At 39.7% G+C, this 21,150-nt stretch overlaps 1 protein-coding gene across 1 annotated transcript in view; it reads right to left on the reverse strand.

Moving 5' to 3' along the window:
- tbcd (tubulin folding cofactor D) overlaps window positions 1-21,150 on the reverse strand; it is a 151,971-nt gene that overhangs the window by 119,937 nt on the left and 10,884 nt on the right. The window contains exons 4-10 of the mRNA XM_055653672.1: window positions 19,675-19,776; window positions 17,236-17,382; window positions 16,220-16,275; window positions 11,117-11,246; window positions 4,344-4,389; window positions 2,417-2,549; window positions 1,867-2,030 (exon numbers count right to left, since the gene is read on the reverse strand). Of these exons, the coding sequence (XP_055509647.1) occupies window positions 1,867-2,030; window positions 2,417-2,549; window positions 4,344-4,389; window positions 11,117-11,246; window positions 16,220-16,275; window positions 17,236-17,382; window positions 19,675-19,776 (778 nt within the window). The remainder of the gene's footprint in view (window positions 1-1,866; window positions 2,031-2,416; window positions 2,550-4,343; window positions 4,390-11,116; window positions 11,247-16,219; window positions 16,276-17,235; window positions 17,383-19,674; window positions 19,777-21,150) is intronic.

Raw genomic sequence — 21,150 nt, forward strand, 5'->3', positions numbered from 1 at the left:
AGAGAAAACTTCAGCTGCTTTAATTGTCTTCATGGAAAACTAAAGTTGTGCATCCTTAAAAATCGGACATGCATCTATCGGGTTTAGTCCTGATGCATATCTGCTCACATCATTTGGTAGAAGGGGCACGTGAACTGGCCTCAATCTCATGCTGGGGACAGAAAATCAGAGTACTACCATAAACATTAATAAACTCAACTAGATATTGTATTTGAATGAATGTTAATAGACAGGTTTGGCTGTGATAACCCTTGTAAATTACTGCATATTCACTGCCCCCACCATAAAATACAACGCTTGCCGACATAAAAACGTGCAAAAAAAGAGAATTATTTAAAACGGCCTTATGTTAATTCCAAAAAATTAAGATCCACAAAATTCACATTGTACTAAATGAAAAGGAAATATATTATCGAGCCACCCAAAGCAAACAGCTCTGTTAAATCTCTCTTTACGTTCTGTTCCTCAACTTAAAGAAATGGAAAAGAGTATTTCTGAAATGGTGACTGGGAACTCAATTAATGGCATCGTTTTTTAATTACATAGAGGTGATGCATGTGGGTTATTCCATGTTCAATGGTAAACAGGCAAAATCAAATGCATATTCTTGGCAGATGAAGAGTATTATAATTTCTACTTTATGTATTAATGGGTAAGCTCGAAAGGTTGAATTCATTATGTCATGCCATGTTGCCCTTCTTTCTAACCGTTGTGAAATGAACACACCTTACCCAGGAAAGAAAAAACCTCTACAAAAATAACAGGTTACTATGCTATGAAATGTAACAAAATGAAGATCTTTACCAAATTAAAAACTTGATAAGTCATTTCAACAAGTAACATTTAATGTTATTACTTGTTAAATAATGCAATGATTAACATGCATATTATTTCACCAGTGAGATGATAGTAAAAAAAAAGTTTTGACACAGAATTTAATGTTTTCATGTCTAAGAAGCAGGGTGTGCAAAATGACTGGGTAATCAGTTCTCATTCAACTGGACAATTAAATTGGCAATCTTTTCGAAAGGTGATAGATTGGCTGGTTTCAGTGAATAAGCTCTCCGTTTTGCTATTCCAAAGAGGCATTGAATGAATAGGAGCACTGAGAGCTCCTCGGAGCACCTAAATCACCTACTTAAGGTGCTAGTGCTCAATTATGTCATTGACTTCCCAAGTATGTATTTCAATCAGCGCCATTTAAATCCTCCTTAACAGCAGCAACAAAACAAAGCATACAAAACAAAAATTCCTTCGCACTTGCTAGCAATTCTCATCTTTCATTCTGAAAGTGTTGATTTGTTAGGTAGAATTGCATTGGCCCTGCATAAGCCCCTCAATATTGAAGGATGAACAGGTATGGGGTCAGGCAACAGGTTGTTCAACTAGTGGAAAAGGTCAATTGTATTTCAAATAATAGTTATTCTCTCTTTCCCCTCCCACAGGTGAACACATCACACATACTCTCTCCCTTTCCAAAACCTGGGGTTTGGCCTTCAGGTACGGAAGTTCTGACAGTTTGCCGTTTCTTATTTATGGATAAAGGTTAATTTCAACAAACCTGCAAAGATTAACAAATTTAATTTTTGGGAGCCAAACCCAGCCATTTTAAGTTTAAGTGAAAGGATCATCCCTGCAACAACCTATTGCTTATCTAACAAACATAATTGTGTCGATCACCTTCCAATGTTTGACATTTCAGAAATTTGGACGTCAATAGGAATAATTAAAAGAGAGAAACACATGTTATCACAATCTGTTTTACTGAATGTTCATTTGCACAGAATGTCAAGAACAAACTGGTCTAAAATGGCTGGTCGTGGTAGACCATAACCAAGATGATATATTTTACTCATTATAACACACCTATCACATTCTCAATCTCTCCAGAAATATCATAATCATCATCATCATCATCGTTATCATCATCTGCTTTTGAAGCCATTCCCTGAGATGATATGTTGTTAATTGGTTGATTTTGACCTGCCATTTGTAAGTTTAAAGCCAAAGACCTGCTCCCACGCTGATACCTAAAAAAACAAAATATATTTATAAAAATCTGTTGTGAACCAAGCAAAACTTAACAATAATAAAGCAATCTAACTTTTCTATTTACATGCCAAACCATTTTAAAAACATTTCATTTTTTTCCATTTCCAACTGCGGTCCTTTCTCCTTAATGTTTCTATTAACGTCCAATATGAAAATAGACATTCAGAGATTTTTTTAAAACAGAGTAAGCGTCTGTACAGACGAGTCTTTCATTTAAGCCAACACAGGTACTGCAAAGAAGGAAGTCCAAAAGATCAATTGAATGAAGAACCTATGTGCAGAATCCTGATCAACACTCCATTTCTAATTAAATGTTCAAGCATCATATTTCTGATTAAATCCCAGCTCCATCACTTGCACATACCTCCATTTTGCTATCTTTGGCTTTAGAAATGTAAGGCCCAACCTTTGAATGAGTTTTATGCCTAGTTTGCGAAGAATGGTATGGTTGCATTCAGGAATGTTGCGTTCATCAAGGCACTTCAAAACCATTGGAGCTAGAGCAGAAAAACGTTATTTAATGAACTGGCCTCAATCACACTCTGTGGCAGAGAATTCCACAGATTCACCACTCTCTGTGAGAAAAATGAAATCTCATCTCAGTCCTAAAAGACTTCCCCCTTATCGTCAAACTGTGACCCCTTGTTCTGGACATCCCCAACATCGGGATAGAAACATAGAACCAATCATCTTCCCAAACACCAGCTTATATAATTATCACACCCTTTACATTGTTTATCAATACGTCTCTTAAACTCTGTGTAAAACAGTTCAGAGCACCCTAAAGGAACTTTATTAACATTTATTGGCTTAAGCATAAAGATTCCTAAAATCCATCTAACTCTCATGATGCAGTGAGAAGTGAATACAATTATGACTTTCAATTTTTTTTTGTGAACTGGTATACGGATGGGAATGGTTTAGATGGATATGGATCAAATGCAGGCAAATGCTACTAGTCTAGAAAGCCGACTTGGTCAGTGCAGAAAAGGTGGGCCGAAGATTCTGTGCTCCGACTCTAAATGCAAAATAGGCCTAACGTAGGAAAACAATAATTTCTAAGGGTTCACACAATTTCAATCGTTTTCATCGTGGCAACAGTGACTAGGTGTGTCCTTCAGAGTTCAATGCTTGGGGCACAATGTACGTCAATGATTTGGATAGGGGAACTGAATGCAATATTTCCATGTGTGCCAAGAACATAAAACTGTGTGGGATTGGATTGTGTGGATGCAAAGAGCCTTGTGATTTAGATAAGACAGTGTGGGGTGCAAATAGATGACCAAAGAGCCTTCCGAATGATTTGTGACATTGAAGAAGACACAAGTGGGGCGGGGCAAATAGATGGGACAGGCAGCATCTCTGGAGAAAATGGACATATACTGGAACATAGATAGTTGAATGTGACATTTAAGAGGGAGATAGACACTTGTGGCCAAAATGCTGGAGAGAACTCATACTGGGACATCAGGCAGCATCTGAATGGCGGTGAGGCTCGAAAAGGAATGAATGACTATGAATGACATTTTGGGTCGAGACCCTTCTTCAGACTCTGAATGTGACATCATCCACTTGGTTAGGAAAAATAGAAAGAAGGTCTTTGATAAATATTGATGTACAATGTGACCTATTTGACCTTATACATACATAGATGCTAAGTTTCTCCAGCATTTTTGTCTATCTTTGGCCTTTTTCATAAGTCACTGCAAGTAAATATATAGATGCTTAAGTGGCAAAGAACCCTCATTGGCCTACTACAGACAGCTGTAGAAGCCAAGTCATTATATACATTTATTATGCATTTAAGGAAATAGACTGAGATACAAAGGGTATTAAAGGGTATGGTGAACAAGTGGAAATATTATAATGATAAAAGATCAATCACATTCCCACTGGATGGCAGAACAGGCATGAACGTCTGAATGATCAACTATTTTTCTGTTGTAACAACCACATTTGAGCACATTATAATAAGGTAACATGTTGGATTTTTCTCAATTGCAATATAATTTAGCCATTAAAGTATAAACAAAGTCACATGTAAAGTGTTTAAAAATCATTTCAGAAGCACCAATAATCCTTGGAGAATACGACTAGAAACTATAAAGTAAAAATCTGATTCAATATTCTAAGTATTTGGCACTCAAGATCAATTGAATATCCAAATATAACAGATCACACAGGCAAACAAGCATAATAATCATTCCATTGTGTATAACGCTCCAACTAATATTATATAAATTATATTATATATATAATTGTCACATATTAAAATATGTATGATTTCATACCATAGGGTAAAAAGTCATCTCGTTTCCCATGTTTGAACAGTTGAGCCTGTGAATAAACAAAAAAGATTTTAAAATATTCTTATATAAATAAGTACTCGTTTATATCTATTGACTGAAACGAGAATCAATCCACAATTCTGAGCAGCTATCAGGAGAAAGGTAAGCTACATAATTTGCAATTCACTTTTATTGTGATCGTGGCAATTTGGCACTGGCGTAACTTAGTTTTACGTTTAAGTATATTGTTGTCAGGTACAGTGAAATGCTTTGTCTTGCATGCAATCCAATCAGATAATACTATACATAAATGTAAGAGATAAGACTTTTGCCTTCCATCACAGTGAGGTGGTGTTTGGAGATTCACTGTGATGGATGTTTGTGTGGATTGTGTGTTTTAGTTTTTGTTATGATGACTGCAGGAACGTAATTTTGTTTGAACTTTAATGTTTAAATGACGATAAATTCTATCTGATCAGATTAATGCTAAAAAATGTGAAGTTCTCAACCATGTCAACATTGGCACGATTGGTGCTGATTGGGACATATAGTCCAACGTGCTTCTTGAAGCTGATAACTAGCTCCTTCATCTAGCTGAGATTGAGGGGGAGGATATTGTTAACTCAGCTTTCTGAAAGAGTACGGCATTAAAATTCAGTTTGTTGAACAACAGCAGTGATTTCTCTTCAGCTTAAATCTTTGATGACATCTATCAAAAGGCAATTGAGAGCAGGGGTAATCTTAGCTGCTGCTGTGTGACATACAGGTTGAAAGAGAAAAACTGACATTTATCTTAATTTTCATTGAAAATGAAAAAGAAGACTTGCACATCACTCCCAAATCTTTATTTTGGGGACAAAATCTGCTTTATATTTCCGCTCGGTCTAAAGGAAAAATCTTCAGGCAGAAAGTTGAATTGAGTTTTGTTTATTATTGTCACATGTGCCGAGGTACAGTTTTTGTTTGTGTGCTATCCAGTCAAAGAAAATACTTTACTATCAAAAAAGATTACTTTCAAGCTGTGTACTGTGTACAGATAAAGAATAGTACATTTTGTGCACGATAAAGTCCAATTAAAGATAGTTCAAAGGCCTCCAATGAGGTAGATGGGAGGTTAGTACCACACTCTATCTGATAAGAGAACCGTTCAGTTGCCTGTTAACAGCTGGGAAGAAACCATGAGTGATGCATAACTCTCCATTGCTTTCTTAAGTCGCTTTTCTTTGATTCCCCCCTTCTTCCCCCACCCCACCTCACCAAAGCAAGGTCACTTAAAAGATGATGAGAAATGTTAATCACAGCAAACTCCCAAGAAATGATGACATTATAGTGGCTTTCTACTGCCTTACTAATAGTATTATAGTCAATGCAGACCACATATTCAAAACTGCACAGCTCATCAGCAGCAGTGTTGAGACAAGCATCAGGTATGGTCACCTGAAGAAAACAACATTTTCATTCAATATTTCTTCAGGTCACTTTCAATTATCACCAGTACTCATTGCCAAGTTTTTATATAAACAGTCTTTTTTTTTGTTCTCAAGATGCCCGTTTAGAAACGTCTCAGCAGGAGTTGAAACAAACTATTGAAAAGTTAACCCCACCCAGGTAAATAGTTTACCATAATAGGTATTTGTAAGCCGCAGCTTCAAACATAATTACAGGTATGGATTAGTGAAACTAAACCCAAGGCTATGCACAACATTCTTTTTACAAAACAGGTGCATAAATGCTGTTGTTTCTAAATGAATACATTTTAGATTTTCCTAAGGCCAAAAATATCTCCGCAGAAATATTGAACAAGAATGTGGCCACAAACTGGATATCAAATTGTACGTTAATCTGTTAGCTAGGAGTTTCTTTTAAAAATATCAATTTAAATTTTGAAAATATTGGAAATATCTTTCAGTTAAGAGAGCTAATATAGCAATACTATTTGACACGTTTAATTTTTCACTTGATACGGGGTCAAAATCGCACAATGAAGCACAACGCTTCAAACTACATGAAATAAAAACCAACCCCATTCGAAACAGGTTCTTCAACCTCCCAATTCATCATGCATAGCTATAAAGGGGTGGAGTGAATCAATTGAGGACCAGGAGCAATCTTTCATGATTGATAGAAATGAAAATAGCTGGTTTAGTAATACCAGGTACAAATTCCTTTGTGCTATTTTGCCTGCAGATGACGATTGTGTAAAACGTGCGTTACATCATGAATCTGGTGTGTGTCTCTCCCTCCTTTGGGGCATTTTAGTTTTAAGAAAACACACCTTGAAAAATCCCCAGCATCTTTTCATATGCGGTTGTCCTGCCACCTGACTGACAGGCGTTCACCTTCCCTACATTATGGGAAAGCTTCCTCCCATGATCGCAAGGTTAGGAAGGTATGCAGACAAACAGAAACTTCCATATCTTAGAGCATGCTAACGGGATTGGAGATGTAAAGAGACGGCAAGGAAGAGGTCGGTGTATCACACGAGAGGCAAGCCGCCAGAGGGGCTTTCGTGAGGAACAAGCAGACTGCCATCAGAGGCAATAGGTACAGGAGTAGTCCTTTCGGCCCTCTGAGCCAGCACCGCCATTCACTCTGATCATCCACAACCAATACCCCGTTCCTGCCTTCTCCCCATATCCCTTGATTCCGCTATCTTTAAGAGCTCTATGTAACACTCTCTTGAAAGCATCCAGAGAAACGGCCTCCACTGTCTTCTGAGGCAGGGAAATCCACAGATTCACAACAAAAGTTTTTCCTCATTTCCATTCTAAATGGCCTACCCCTTATTCTTAAACTGTGGCCTCGTGCCCAATCCATAATCTTATCTTTCATAAAGATCCCCTCTCATCCTAAATTCCAGTGTATACAAGCCCAGTTGCTCCATTCTTTCAACATATGACAGTCCCACCATCCCGGGAATTAACCTTGTGAACCTACGCTGCACTCCCTCAATAGCAAGAATGTCCTTCCTCAAATTTGGAGGCCAAAACTGCGCACAATACTCCAGGTGTGGTCTCCCTAGAGCCCTGTACAACTGCAGAAGGACCTCTTTGTTCCTATACTCAACTCCTCTTGTTATTAAAGTCAACATGCCATTCGCTTTCTTCACTGCCTGCTGTGCCTGCATGCTTACTTTCAGTGACTGATGAACAACGGCACCCAGATCTCGTTGTACTTCTCCTTTTCCCAACTTGACACCATTCAGATAATAATCTGCCTTTCTGTTCTTGCCACCAGAGTGGATAACCTCACATGTATCCACATTGAACTGCATCTGCCATGCATCTACCCACTCACCCATATTGTCCAAGTCACCCTGCATCCTCATAGCATCTTCCTCACAGTTCACACTGCCACCCAGCTTTGTGTCATTTGCACATTTGCTAATGTTACTTTTAATCTCTTCATCTAAATCAGTAATGTATATTGTAAATAGGTGCAGTCCCAGCATCGAGCCCTGCGGTACCCCACTAGTCACTGTCTGCCATTCTGAAAGGGACCCGTTAATCCCTACTCTTTGTTTCCTGTCTGTCAACCAATTTTCTATCCATGTCAGTACCCTACCTCCAATACCAGGTGCTCTAATTTTGCCCACTAATCTCCTATGTGCGACCTTATCAAAGGGTTTCTGAAAATCCAAGTACACTACCTCCACTGGCTCTCCCTTGTCCATTTTCCAAGTTACATGCTCAAAACATTCCAGAAGATTAGTCAAGCATGATTTCCCCTTCGTAAATCCATGCTGACTCGGACCGATCCTGTTACTGCAATTGATCAAAAGCTGTTTTGGTGAATTAAAGGAGGTACCAAATTTTATTATCAGTGTGTGCCTTCAAAAAGGTGGCTCCCAAGATGTGGGAAGTATCTACATTTTCCAGCGTTTTGTCTTTATTGTCAGTGGGGACAGACTGGTAGAGGACTTTTATCTTGCAGATACTGTAAAGCAGATATTGAAAGCATCAAATATGGCTCAGCCTATGAGCTTTTGAAATGTTCTCTGCAAATTGCAGTTTAACTACAGAGTTTTGTCAACCACAATTCTGGCATGCACTCACACAGCTTCCCATTTGGTTCGAGCAGGGGCCTCCAAACTTTTCAGCATGAGGGCCACATTATATATTTGACATATTTTTACGGGCTGTACACACACACTCACACACACTCATTCACACACCCACTCACACTCACACTCTCACACACCCACCCACTCACGCTCTCACCCACTCACACACCCACCCACTCACACACTGGGGCTACCGCTGTTGCCAATCTTCACTGTCTCCCCGGGGCCATCGATGTTGCTGCCACCGACCTGTAATCTCTACTCCAGCCCCCCACGGGCCTCCACCAGCGACTCCGCCAACCCTCGCCTCTCCACCGGCCACCAACATTTTCTGCTTTTGTTTCATATTTCCAGCTCCTGCAGCTTTTATTTTGTTGCTTTTCCGTCTCCGTGCAGTTCTGATGCAAGGTGTAACATCAAGTCGAGTTTTCTCTCTGCAGATGCAACCTAATTTTCTATGCTCTGTCAGAATTTCCATTTATTTCAGATTCCCAGTTACTGCTGTGGTCATTTCTCACAGTTCCGGAGCAATATTTTATCTTTCTCTCTTGGTATGCCTCCTCCAGACAGATTAGTTGACATTGAGAGGCATTCACCATCATCTCTCTCCCTGCACCCATCTGTGGATACATTTACCCTTGATCTCCACCGTCAAAGGTATTTCCATTGTGCTTTCTGTACCTCCCAATCCATACTAAAAATGTCTATTGTCTATATTTTCTAAGTTTTCTAACAGAAGTCATCTGGATAACCAGAACTGCTTCCCTCACCACATGTATTGCCCTACCTGTTACTGTAACCAACGTTTTCTCTTTTTATTTCAGATCTACAGCATCTGCTTTATTTTTTCTTTTTAGTTGCTGTTGACCGCTGACTGGAAAGGTTAAGACCATGGGACTATATCAATAGCTTCCACTTCGTACTTAGTGGGTTGCATGGTTAAAAAGTTTGATGCAAATATTTACTGTGCGGTTAATAGAATAGGTGGCACATGGAATTCAATCAAAATAGTTTGAAATGATACATTTGGAGACAGCAAATGAAAGCACAAAAAGGTATTAAAAAGTGCAGAGAAACTAAATCAAAGTGTTTGTCCATACATGCCAGGTTAACAGGACATGCTCGTTAATAAAGATGACACGTGAGATACTTTCCTTTGTTAGTCAAGGTATAAAACTAAACCTGGGTAGTTGGGTTCAAAATGCATCAAACTAGATGATAATGCTCAAACTGTACAAATGCATGACTCAGCTAGTGTGCTGTATTTTAGTTCAGGATAAACAGAGGAGATTAATAACAATGCTCTGAGGATCAGAGAACCTTATCCAAAATGATCAGATAAACAGGGATTGTTTATTTTGAAACAAAGGAGTCTGAGGGCAAATAAAGCAGGAAAAGCTGCAAATGCTAAACTGGTCAGGGTAGCGTACTGCTGCAGGTGTTAAATGAACAGACTCACAGCCCAGAGGCTCGACCAACTACCTGGAGACACAAATTTATCTTTCACCCCACAGCAGATGTGAAATTTAAACTCAGGTTAACAATTGGGATCGTCACATCTGACTGACCGCCAGTATTACCAAAACCTCCAAATTGTTGTAAAATGTTATACCATACACATGTCTCTCCGGGGAGGAAATCTGCCAGTTTTTACCAGTCTGACCCGCATGTGACACGACAGCCACCAATATTGTTAAACTCTTAAATGCCCTCTGTGAATGGTCAGGCAAATCACCCAATTACAATAAATGCTGGTTTTGACAGTGATGCTCAGATCTACAAGAACAAATAAATTAAACAATGTGGAGATAAATTAAGTTAACATTTCAGTATAACTTTTTGCCAGAACCTGTGAATTCCAGTTCTCTATCTACACACACCGTCTAACAGCTTGGTATTTCCAGACTTCTGCTATATTTTATATTTCATACTTTCCAGCATTTGTAGAATTTTGCCTTGGGGGGGGGGGGGGGGGGGGGGGGGGGGGGGGAGGAAGGGAGGATGGGAGGTAGTAAGAGTTTAGCTGGGGTGTATACAATTATGAGGGGCACAGAGTGGATAGGAATGACCTATTCCTCTCAGAAGAAAATTTAATAACCTTGGGGTATAAAATTGTAAGCTGAATAAACAGTAGATTTAATGTAAACACAAGGAACTGTAGATGCTGGTTTACAAAAAAATGACATAAAGTGCTGAAGTAACTCAACGGGTCAGACAGCATCTATGGAGAACATGAATAGGTGATGTTTTAGGTTGGGACCCTTCTCCATAAATTTCTGGGATAACTCAAAAGTGGATCGGGCAGCATCTCTGGAGGAAGGGTTTTGACCAGAAACGTCACCTATTCATGTTCTCCAGAGATGCTGCCCGACCCAGCAAATTTAATCTGACTGTCCCAAGGTTTAGAGAGGAGTTTAAGATAAATTGTTTACCCCAAGCATGGAGTAAGTTTGGAAACTCATTGTCCTCATTTTTTTAATGATATGCTCAAATTTCTTAAATCTGCACCTGAGGCTCCAGTGTCTATTAGGGCTTTAAGCCTGGGCTGTGGAGTAAGATTAAGCTGGACAGTTTTTTTAGTTTACATAAAGTAGGTAAATAGCCTCTTCTGAGGACATAAATCTCAATGAACAATAATAAAAAAGCCTAAATATTCAGAAGTTAAACAAAGACAACTTAAATAAAAAGGTGGCACAAGTAATCAAATATTTACCAAAGCCTGAAGCATTCCATCTATCACAACCATGCCTTCCATTGTCTGATCGGCTTTGGATAATGAAGTCAATATCCAATCCAAGAAATCGGGCAATCTCTTCTCTTTTACATCTGGGCGAGTTACAAACCTGTTCACAACATAAAACAATTCGACATCAATAATATTTCTAAACTAAGCAATATTTGTATTTAATTCTTCAGTTCAGCTTAAAGAATGTATAAGAAACTTTAGATGCTGAAATCTTGAGCAAAACAGCGCCGGAGGATATTTTGCCTTCATTTGAAGGGTCAGGCAAGCATCTGTAGAGGGAATGGAGAGGATATTTCAGGTCTGAACCCTTCAAATTAACGCAAAAACGATACATCCCATCAGCATATCATATCTATTTATTTTACAAACCAGTACTTCCTAGTATTGAGGTAAGCTTATATATAAAACAGATGACAGATGATATTGAGGATATGCAGCGTAGGTTTACAAGATTAATTCCCGGGATGGCGCGACTGTCTTATGCTGAGAGAATGGAGCGGCTGGACTTGTACACTCTGGAGTTTAGAAGGACGAGAGGGGAGAGGGGATCTTATTGAAACATATAAGATTGTTAAGGGTTTGGACATGCTAGAGGCAGGAAACATGTTCCCAATGTTGGGGGAGTCCAGAACCAGAGGCCACAGTTTAAGAAAAAAGGGATAAGCCATTTAGAACGGAGACGAGGAAACACTTTTTCCTCACAGAGAGTTGTGAGTCTGTGGAATTCTCTGCCTCAGAGGGCGGTGGAGGCCGGTTTTCTGGATACTTTCAAGAGAGAGCTAGATAGGGCTCTTAAAGATAGCGGGTTCAGGGGATATGGGGAGCAGGCAGGAATGGGGTACTGATTGTGGATGATCAGCCGCGATCACATTGAATGGCGGTGCTGGGTCGAAGGGCCAAATGGCCTACTCCTGCACCTATTGTCTATTGACCCATTCAAAGTTTAAAGCTGGTAAACTGATGCAAATGAAATGCAAAATCAGTGTTAAATGCAAAAAAATACATTCCCACATGTTATAATTTGAAATTAGTGTCAAGCAATAAATCTTCTCTTCCGTTAGGAACAACTACCCAGTATTAACCTCAACATTTTATTGTTCAAAAGAATCAGCATTTGGTGCTCATATACAGATGCAATATGCTCAATATTGCCATGTCAAACCCCTCTCATAATCAGCTTCCTCCAATACTATTTACTGAATCGAAATTGAGAGGAACTAATCGTAAATCTTAAAAGATAAAATACTCCTGGTGATTCAGAGTTGCCAGAAATCAGCGGGACAGGCAGCATCTCTGGAGAGAAGGAATGGGTGACGTTTCAGGTCGAGACCCTTCTTCAGAGTCAGTATTAAATGAATATCGAACAAATGAATGACCGATGGTGGCGCCCCCGGTTTCGCCCCGGTGGTGGATGTTTTCTTGTAAGTTATACTATGTTAACACGGTAATAATAACATTAATATTAACGTATTAACTTAGAAAATGTCACGGTACAAATAGAGAAAATAGCACGTCCTTTTAGCAAAATGGCAAAAAAAAGGCTGATTTAGGCACTCCATCGTAAAAAGGCTTTATCCTGGTGAGATCGTCATAAAAGGCATATGAGGCACATGGTATTTATGGCAAAATCCTCTACTCATCATGAACTGCAGTTCGTCCAACAAAATGTACAACATATTTTGTTGGTATCTCAAGTAAATTCTTTCAAAGTTTTAAGATCCAATATAACTACATATACAATAGGTCCCTCTATCAGTAATGATGACCTATTCATTATTGGATATTTTCTTTTGTTCCAGGACAAAATTGTATTTTCTATTTCTTTTCCTGCTACCAAACGTTGTATTGCTATCAATGACATTCTCCACCAGATGGTGCCAAATCCTTCCTGAGGCACAGTCAAATGAGCACAACTAATTCCAACTGTGAGATACATAAAAAGTTGGAGTAACTCAGCGGGACAGGCAGCATCTCTGGAGAGAAGGAATGGACGATGTTTCAGGTCGAGACCCTCCTTCAGACACCCATTCCTTCTCTCCAGATATGCTGCCTGTCCCACTGAGTTACTCCAGCTTTTTGTGCCTATCTTCGGTTTAAACCAGCATCTGCAGTTCCTTCCTATGCTAATTCCACCGTGACTTGGGCTTTGCAGACTAATATCAGGAACTGCCATAAAGCATTTCAAAGACAATGCTTGTAACTTTAGTTATGAATGTAATTTACAATATCAAAGATGTCCTCCACAGAAATAGATTTTCTATTGAAGTTATATTTCAATCTTATAGGCGTTTTTTCCTCCGGCATTTATTACCATAAAAAATATCAAATGTGATTCAAAATCAATAAATATACGTGATATCTTTTTAAATGTTTCCTGTTTTTTCAACAAAATGCCTTTAGACACCACCAATTTCCCCCTCTGTTCAATAACAAGGACTGTGGTGACCAAGAACCATCACTGGACCCAGATGTTTATCCAGATTACATGTTATGAGTATAGATACTGAGATGCAGGAGGGGATAATATAAGAGCAAGAGTATGATGAAAGACTGGATAGACTCGGCTTGTACTCGCTAGAATTTAGAAGATTGAGGGGGGATCTTACAGAAACGTACAAAATTCTTAAGGGGTTGGACAGGCTAGATACAGGAAGATTGTTCCCGATGTTGGGGAAGTCAAGAACAAGGGGTCACAGTTTAAGGATAAGGGGGAAATCTTTTAGGACCGAGATGAGAAAAACATTTTTCACACAGAGAGTGGTGAATCTCTGGAACTCTCTGCCACAGAAGGTAGTTGAGGCCAGTTCATTGGCTATATTTAAGAGGGAGTTAGATGTGGGAGTTAGATGTAGGAGTTAGTCTCTCTTGTGGCTAAAGGGATCAGGAGGTATGGAGAGAAGGCTGGTACAGGATACTGAGTTGGATGATCAGCCATGATCATATTGAATGGCGGTGCAGGCTCGAAGGGCCGAATGGCCTACTCCTGCACCTGTTTTCTATGTTTCTATACCATGGGAGATATGGCAACACTTTCAGAATATCCTTCTGTGGCTTTGTAAGTTTAGGGACGCTTCCATGATTATAAACTGACCTATAGCAGGGCTCTATAGCAGCCAGCATGGCGAGGCCCCAGTGACATGACCATAATTCCAGTCTTTACAGCATGATTCTGCAGAGTTTTGGGATAGTTCCCCTCCCACTCTCCCAAATAGACCTTGAAATTAAATGTTGCTTCTGAGAAAATTAAAGACTGGGTCATATTTCAGTGACATTCAATGATGAATCTAACTTCATAGCTATTTGTTATAGGAAATCTCAGTGTAAAGTCCACATCTGACATGATCAAATGCACATATATTTTCCTCCCCTTAACAACCAGATAAACTTTGCTCTTCATGTACTCTTTTCTTGTGCAATGTCATACATAGCACTCTATAATAAGTTTGGAGACTCCAGACAACTGAAGCAACGATGATGCTCACCATTCCTAAAGTGTGTGTCAATTAACATCAAAAGAGAAGATTGGCATTTTATCCCAGCACAAACCCCATTTATGTAGAAACACCTTCAATAAATCATTAACAAGCTAAATAGTTTTCCATGGAATTGAGGTTGTAATCAAAAATGTTAAACACCTTTAAATAACATTGAAGATAGGGGTGAAAATAAGTGCTTACAACGCATCTACAGTTTCTTAAGATTAAATATTTAAAGGAAACCTTTTATTTTTAGCAATCTACTATAAAACATCAGAATTGCGATGATAAACTTAGTCATGTTGATATTTAGCAGTTTATTTTCTTTGAAAAGTAAACCTAGTATATTTAGTGAATTTAAATGCCACATCAAATCTTCCGTTATTGTTACGCAGCTCTTTAGGATTTGACCTAAACATTCCCGTTTACCCAATGAATGATAAATGAAAAAATAAACTAATATTAATAAAGTAAAGTCCCCTTGCAAATGCTGCTTTGTAACAGACCATGAGTTATGTTGGGAAGCACAGGAAGTTTCTGAAACAGAACTGCAAAGTTGAGATAGAAAATAATAAAATGACAGCTGCAATTTCAAACCTGACCACCAAGTGGCACATTTTACCAACGCATCGCTGAGCCAGAAGCGTTTCGGCCCGAAACGTTGCCTATTTCCTTCGCTCCATAGATGCTGCCTCACTCACTGAGTTTCTCCAGCATGTTTGTCTACCTACATTTTTCATTCAGACTAATGCTTTACCTGAAAGATTATCTTTTTGAGAATTGTTACATTAAAAAAACAGCGTCACTGAAAATGAAATGCCCCATAATTAAAGATAGCTTCTTTAATTAGAACAAAGTTGGTATACACATTGTACACTGCAGTGTTTCCACGAGCCTGATATGAAAGAACAATCAAACTGCTGGAAGAACTCAGCGGGTCAAGCTGTGGAAGAAAATAGTGGGCATTTTGGGTGTGACCTTTCATCGACACTTAAACGTAGAGGAGAGTTCACCCATATAAAGAGGTGAAGGGGTAGAGGTGGGGCAAGGGCTGGCAAGTGACTGATGGATCCATGAAACGGATAATTGGTGAATGAAGTCAGATGGGCGAGGAAAGTGAAAGTAGTGACAGAGGTTGGGAAGAGATAGATGAAGGCAAAAGGGTACAGACAATGGAATCTGTTAGGAAAGGAAGGTGAAACATTCAAACAAAATAAGGGGTATAATGCGAGTAGGCAGGAAGGGTGACCCACTTGGTCTACCAAGCAAACTCTCACTTTGATCAACCTATCGCTTGCTAGTTCTTATGCCATCCGTCCCCCTCTCACCTCTTAATACTGACCATCTCCTCTCTTCTCCTCCAGCCCAGATGTCGGGTCCCAACCTAAAATGTCGACTGTCCATTCCCCTCCAGATGCCCCTGAACCTGCTGTTTATCCAGCACATTGTTACTCCATACTCCACCATTTGCAGTCTCATGTCTCCTACATGGAGGACCTATCATTACCTAAATCAGAATGCTGCAAAATTAATCAGATGTATGTGCTCCTATGTCCACATCTGCAGAAACAAGATCTACATGTTGAACACTTACTTGGATACCAGGACAGCAGCAGCATCTCTTGCTTTGTCACTAACTGTCAGGTAAGACTGAAATGAAAAAAAAAAACATTATCATACATTTAACGCATTAAGCAAGGTATTTTTTCTATCAAAAACAACATTCTAAAATACTACCCCCTTTATACAGCCAGACTAAAACTCAAAGTATTTGTTAGACAGTATTAACTTCATACTTTCCCCAACTATCTATCTATACATAACTAAAACTCTGATCTTGTGTTCTTCCGGGTTTGCCTTTTTTCTATCTGCGTAAAAATGGTATGCGATAGCAGAATGATTGCTCGCCAAATTACTCACCGTTCTCCTGGGCAGCGAGTGCAACAAGTTTAGTTCCGATAGGCGGTATATTGTAAAAGTTAGCGAGGTTCAAAAATCTTAAAAACCGCGTGTGCGCAGATCGATCTCCTCTCTTGCCAGTCAGCGCTGCACGGATTGGTCTCTTCCCTTGTCACCCAAAGTACAACACAGTATCCCCTGTTTTGCAGGGGAATGGCCCCAGGAGATTCCTAAACTCTTTTCCTACTCCCTTTCCTAGTGGTCACCCATCTATTCTCTGTCTACAGGCATTAAGCTTGCTTTCTTTTATTTCACCCAATCTGGTTCATTCCTGCCATTCAAGTTGATATCTATCGAGTTGGCATGGCTAATGATTATGTTGTCACTTCTAATATTTTTTATACACCTGTGTTTGAAGATCTACTTTATTCATTTTCCTGCCTCCAAGAAAAAATATTTTCCTTTTCATTCTTGCTAAAATGAATTATTAACACAATTATATACAAGTTTCCCAAGGTTTAGAGAAAAGGTCTTCTGAAATATGATCTGTTTCTGTTAATCCACAGGTGCAGCATGATCCACTGAAGGTTTCTGACGTTTTATTTGGTTTTCATTTCAGATTTCTTGCATCTGCAATTATTATGATTATATCCATTTTCTGTTCCCTCTATGTGCCCTCTTAAATTTAAAGTAGATAGGCATAGCTTTTACCTTTGCTATATTCAGAATCTGATCCATGGTCGGTGTCTTAGATTGCCCTTGCGCTGTGCAGATATTGCCATCGAGTCGTGCCATATCAAATGGAAGCAAGCAGGTCATGGATAACCACAATAAAAGTATGTATCGAGTCTCCCACGTCTGAAATACACAAACGTATAGTTTTATTACACCAAAAGGTCTAAATGACATACACTTTGAAAAAAACAGCCCCCTGAACAATACTCAAGGCTAAGAAAGAGAAAATTGCCTTGTGTGCACTTTCTGTTTTTATGCCAGATTTCCAACAAATGAGTTGATGATTTAAGAGTTGGATGGTTGTTAATTCCTGTGCCAAAACACTTCCGAATGGACAATGCGGACTCACAGATTAGACAACCAGTTGCAACTACTCCTTTGCCACTAAAACTCATGATAACAGTAAGATGGGGAAAGAATCACACAATTGTGTATGAATGGTCTCCCACTAATTTTCAAAGGAATATTCACAAGGGACAATATAGAAAAAATGGAAGGCGAAATAAAGTTCAAGTCCTTCCTTTTGTTCTTCCTCGGTCGTGGGCCTCGAGCCCTCCGTTGACGGGATGATCTTGACTCCTGTAACCGGCGGCACTCGGGCCCTCTGTGTCGAGGCGATCCATTCCTGCGCCAGGGGTGATGTCAACACTCCCGCGCCGGGCGATCGAACCTCGTGTCGGGGCTGGTCGAGCCTTCCGCGACGTTGGAGCTCCCGACAAGCCTCACCCGAGACTGCGAGCCCTTGATGGTAAGTCCACGGTGGTCGCAGTGGGAGCGATCCCAGGCAAGGGATCTGCTCCGATGTTAAGTCCGCGCCCCGCGGTGGGGCTCACGACAGTCCAAGGAGGCTTCCAGCTCCATCGATGGTAGGCCGCAGAGTCCAGAGAATGTGATCCGAAAATTGATCACATCAGCGGGAAGGTAAGAGCTTGAAAAAAAGTTTCCCCCGATCCCTTCCCCCCTCCTCCCACATAAAACATACCAAAGAACATTAAAACAAAACTTTTAACAAACTAAAAATAACAAAAAGAAAGAAAAAACGAACATACTGCCGGCAGGGCAGCCATCTTCCCCCGGGGCCCCTGGTGCTCACAGGGGCAGATAGAGCTTGCACCAGGCCATAAACAAGATGTCAGAAGCAGCAGTGCAAGGCAACAGATGGATTGGGTTGAGAAGTAATAGTGTCATTTAGAGGCAGAAAGGAAATGTATAATGAGCATTTCTTTGTAAGTGTATTCCGTGTAAGTATAACCCGGTTTTATATGCAAGGTTGATATTTGTGGCACTACGATTGTTTGATGATGGGTTAGGATAAGTGTAAGACAGGATGCAAGTGTTTAGCACTTGTTTGAATGAATTAATTGTCTGTAGTTTCCTTTACTTAGTAGATAGTTACATAGTCCTCTGCTAAGTAGTGCATACTGGTATCATAGGTAGTGAGAACAGGTATTGAGGGGGGTGGTTCTGAGACCCCAGAACTAACTATTTGCACCTTCTCAAGGTGTTGTGAGCCTAACTCAACGAAACACCAGTGAATGGAAGTGCCCACTTGATAAACCCAATGATATACTGGCATCTGCATGGTTAGTTAACATGTAGATAGCTTATTATCGAATATGGAGTTGGTTATTGTCCGCTAGCATAACTGCCCATATGCAGTTTAGATACTATTTTGACATTGGGCTTGGGTTTCTTGGTTGAGCACTTACCCTGGTGTTTATACAACCCAAGACCTGCCTGAAATGCATTGGCACATTTCGAAAATTCATCTCACCCTTTCCATCCTTTTAATTCTTGCCTTAACAATCTTGCTTTTTCCTGGAATATCAAATTCAGGGGCATATACTGTCGATTTGGTTCTTCTAACCACATGCTTAATCCTTTTTACATTCTTAACACAATATCTCTGCCACACATAATAATAAAATAACAGTGCTGGAGCAACTCTGAGTCAGGCAGCATCTCTGGAGGAGATGGATAGGTGACGAGATCTGGTTGGGACCCTTCATCAGATTATAATAATCCTCTGAAGAAGGGTCTCGACCCAGAAACGTCGCCTACTCCTTTGCTCCATAGATTTTGCCTCGCCTGCTGAGTTTCTCCAGTATGTTTTGTCTGCTTATAATCAACCTCTGTTAGCTTTAACTAAATGTGTACAGCTATGTCAGCTATAAATTATGTAGGCTTGTAAGTTAGTTTATGCAAACAGCAATAGAGCAGTCATCATTCAAGTAAATTGTGATTTTGTTAACAGTAAAAAATGCTTCATTTGCAATAATAAATGTAAAATATATGGCCATGACTTCTTTGCTTTCCAAATCTTAAAACTACAATGTTATTTAAAAAATAAATGTTGTTTAAAGTAGTTAATATTTTTATGCTTTCTTGGAAAATAATGCAAGGAAATGTACTTACGTCACAGTCTTTAGGGTCTTGTTGGGTGAGTAAATTCAATACAGGCTGCAAATCAACCACTTCATGCGGGAACAATCGCAAAAAATATTTATAGCCACGCACCTACAATGGCACAAAAAAATATTGTCAACTTGTCTGTTAAAGTAACACACGTTCAGTCACACATTTAAGTCAACAAGGAAGCCAACTTATTGGTGTACTGAAACATCTGTCTGTTTAATTAAAACCATAAATAAAATATACCATCACATTCTTGGTATATGCAATAATTTTATGAGTGTGTGATGGATAACACATTCTCATAGAATATAGTTACCAGCACACTATTTAACTGCATAAACTAATACAACTCATAGAGAAGGCACACCAAAGATCACTAAATACATGAATTTGAAATGTTTGTGTGATGTACACAAACATTTTCTGGCTCTCTCAAGTTTAGGAGCCTTTCTGGATTATCCGTTTTTCCGGACCACGAGTTCTCGTGATAATAAAATGACAACATACCCCTGGCCCATTAATGACACCCCTCCCGCATCTCTAAAATGTAAACTCAGCCAGTAATTTAAGTTGCAGTTGCCATTATGTTAGCTACAAAATAAATTATGATGCTCATGAGTGCCAGAAACTTTAAATATATATATAAAATGTAAACTGAATGTGAATGGAATGACCTGCTGACCTATCCCCCGGCGAGTAGTGTAAACACCACTCCATATTGTCCATTTACAGTAAACCCTCGGGCAACAGCAGAGGAAGTGGTGTCCGTTATTGCCGATGACTGTAGATGAAGATTAATAGGCAAAAGGACACAAAGTGCTGGAGTAATTCAGTGGGTAAGGATCTCTGGAGAACATGGATAGGTGATATTGGGAATCTTCGTCAGACTGATTCAATCACTTTGTGTCACTTCACTTTAAAACTAGGCACAGTTACTGTGGGGCTCCCTCCCTTCTCACCTGCTGTCACTTCGAAGGTGGAGTCTGTTGGCGACTCCAGGGGGGGAGAAGGAGGAGGCGGTGGCGGCAGGGGGAAGAAACTGACTGAACAGAGCAACAGGAGAAGCAAGTGCGGGTGGTCAAACAGGACGCAGATAAACCCACTGCCGAAAGCAAGAAATAGCAGCAGGTGAGAGGGGCTCGCTGGCGCACCTTGCGAGTCGGGAGTGGGGTCAGACTCGAAATGGCTGGAGAGACGGTGGGAGCAGGGGAGCGTTCGAAAGGTCATTCCATTCATATTCAGTTTACAACGCCATCTGTGGCCGCTCAGGGAATTGCAATTGACCTCTCATAATTTTGGCTGGACTATAGGGGTGGGCTGACCATCAGTTCAACCTGTATTTTTATTTAGTATGTCAAACATTAGTTTTGAAAATTAACCACTTTGTGCTGGTACTCCTTGATAAATAATGCAAGATTCTTACACATCTTCACTCAAAAGATTGGCTGCAGATGATGCTAATTAAAAAAGACCCAT

The sequence above is a fragment of the Leucoraja erinacea genome, chromosome 23, assembly GCF_028641065.1.
Source record: "Leucoraja erinacea ecotype New England chromosome 23, Leri_hhj_1, whole genome shotgun sequence".
Lineage (NCBI taxonomy): Eukaryota > Metazoa > Chordata > Chondrichthyes > Rajiformes > Rajidae > Leucoraja > Leucoraja erinaceus.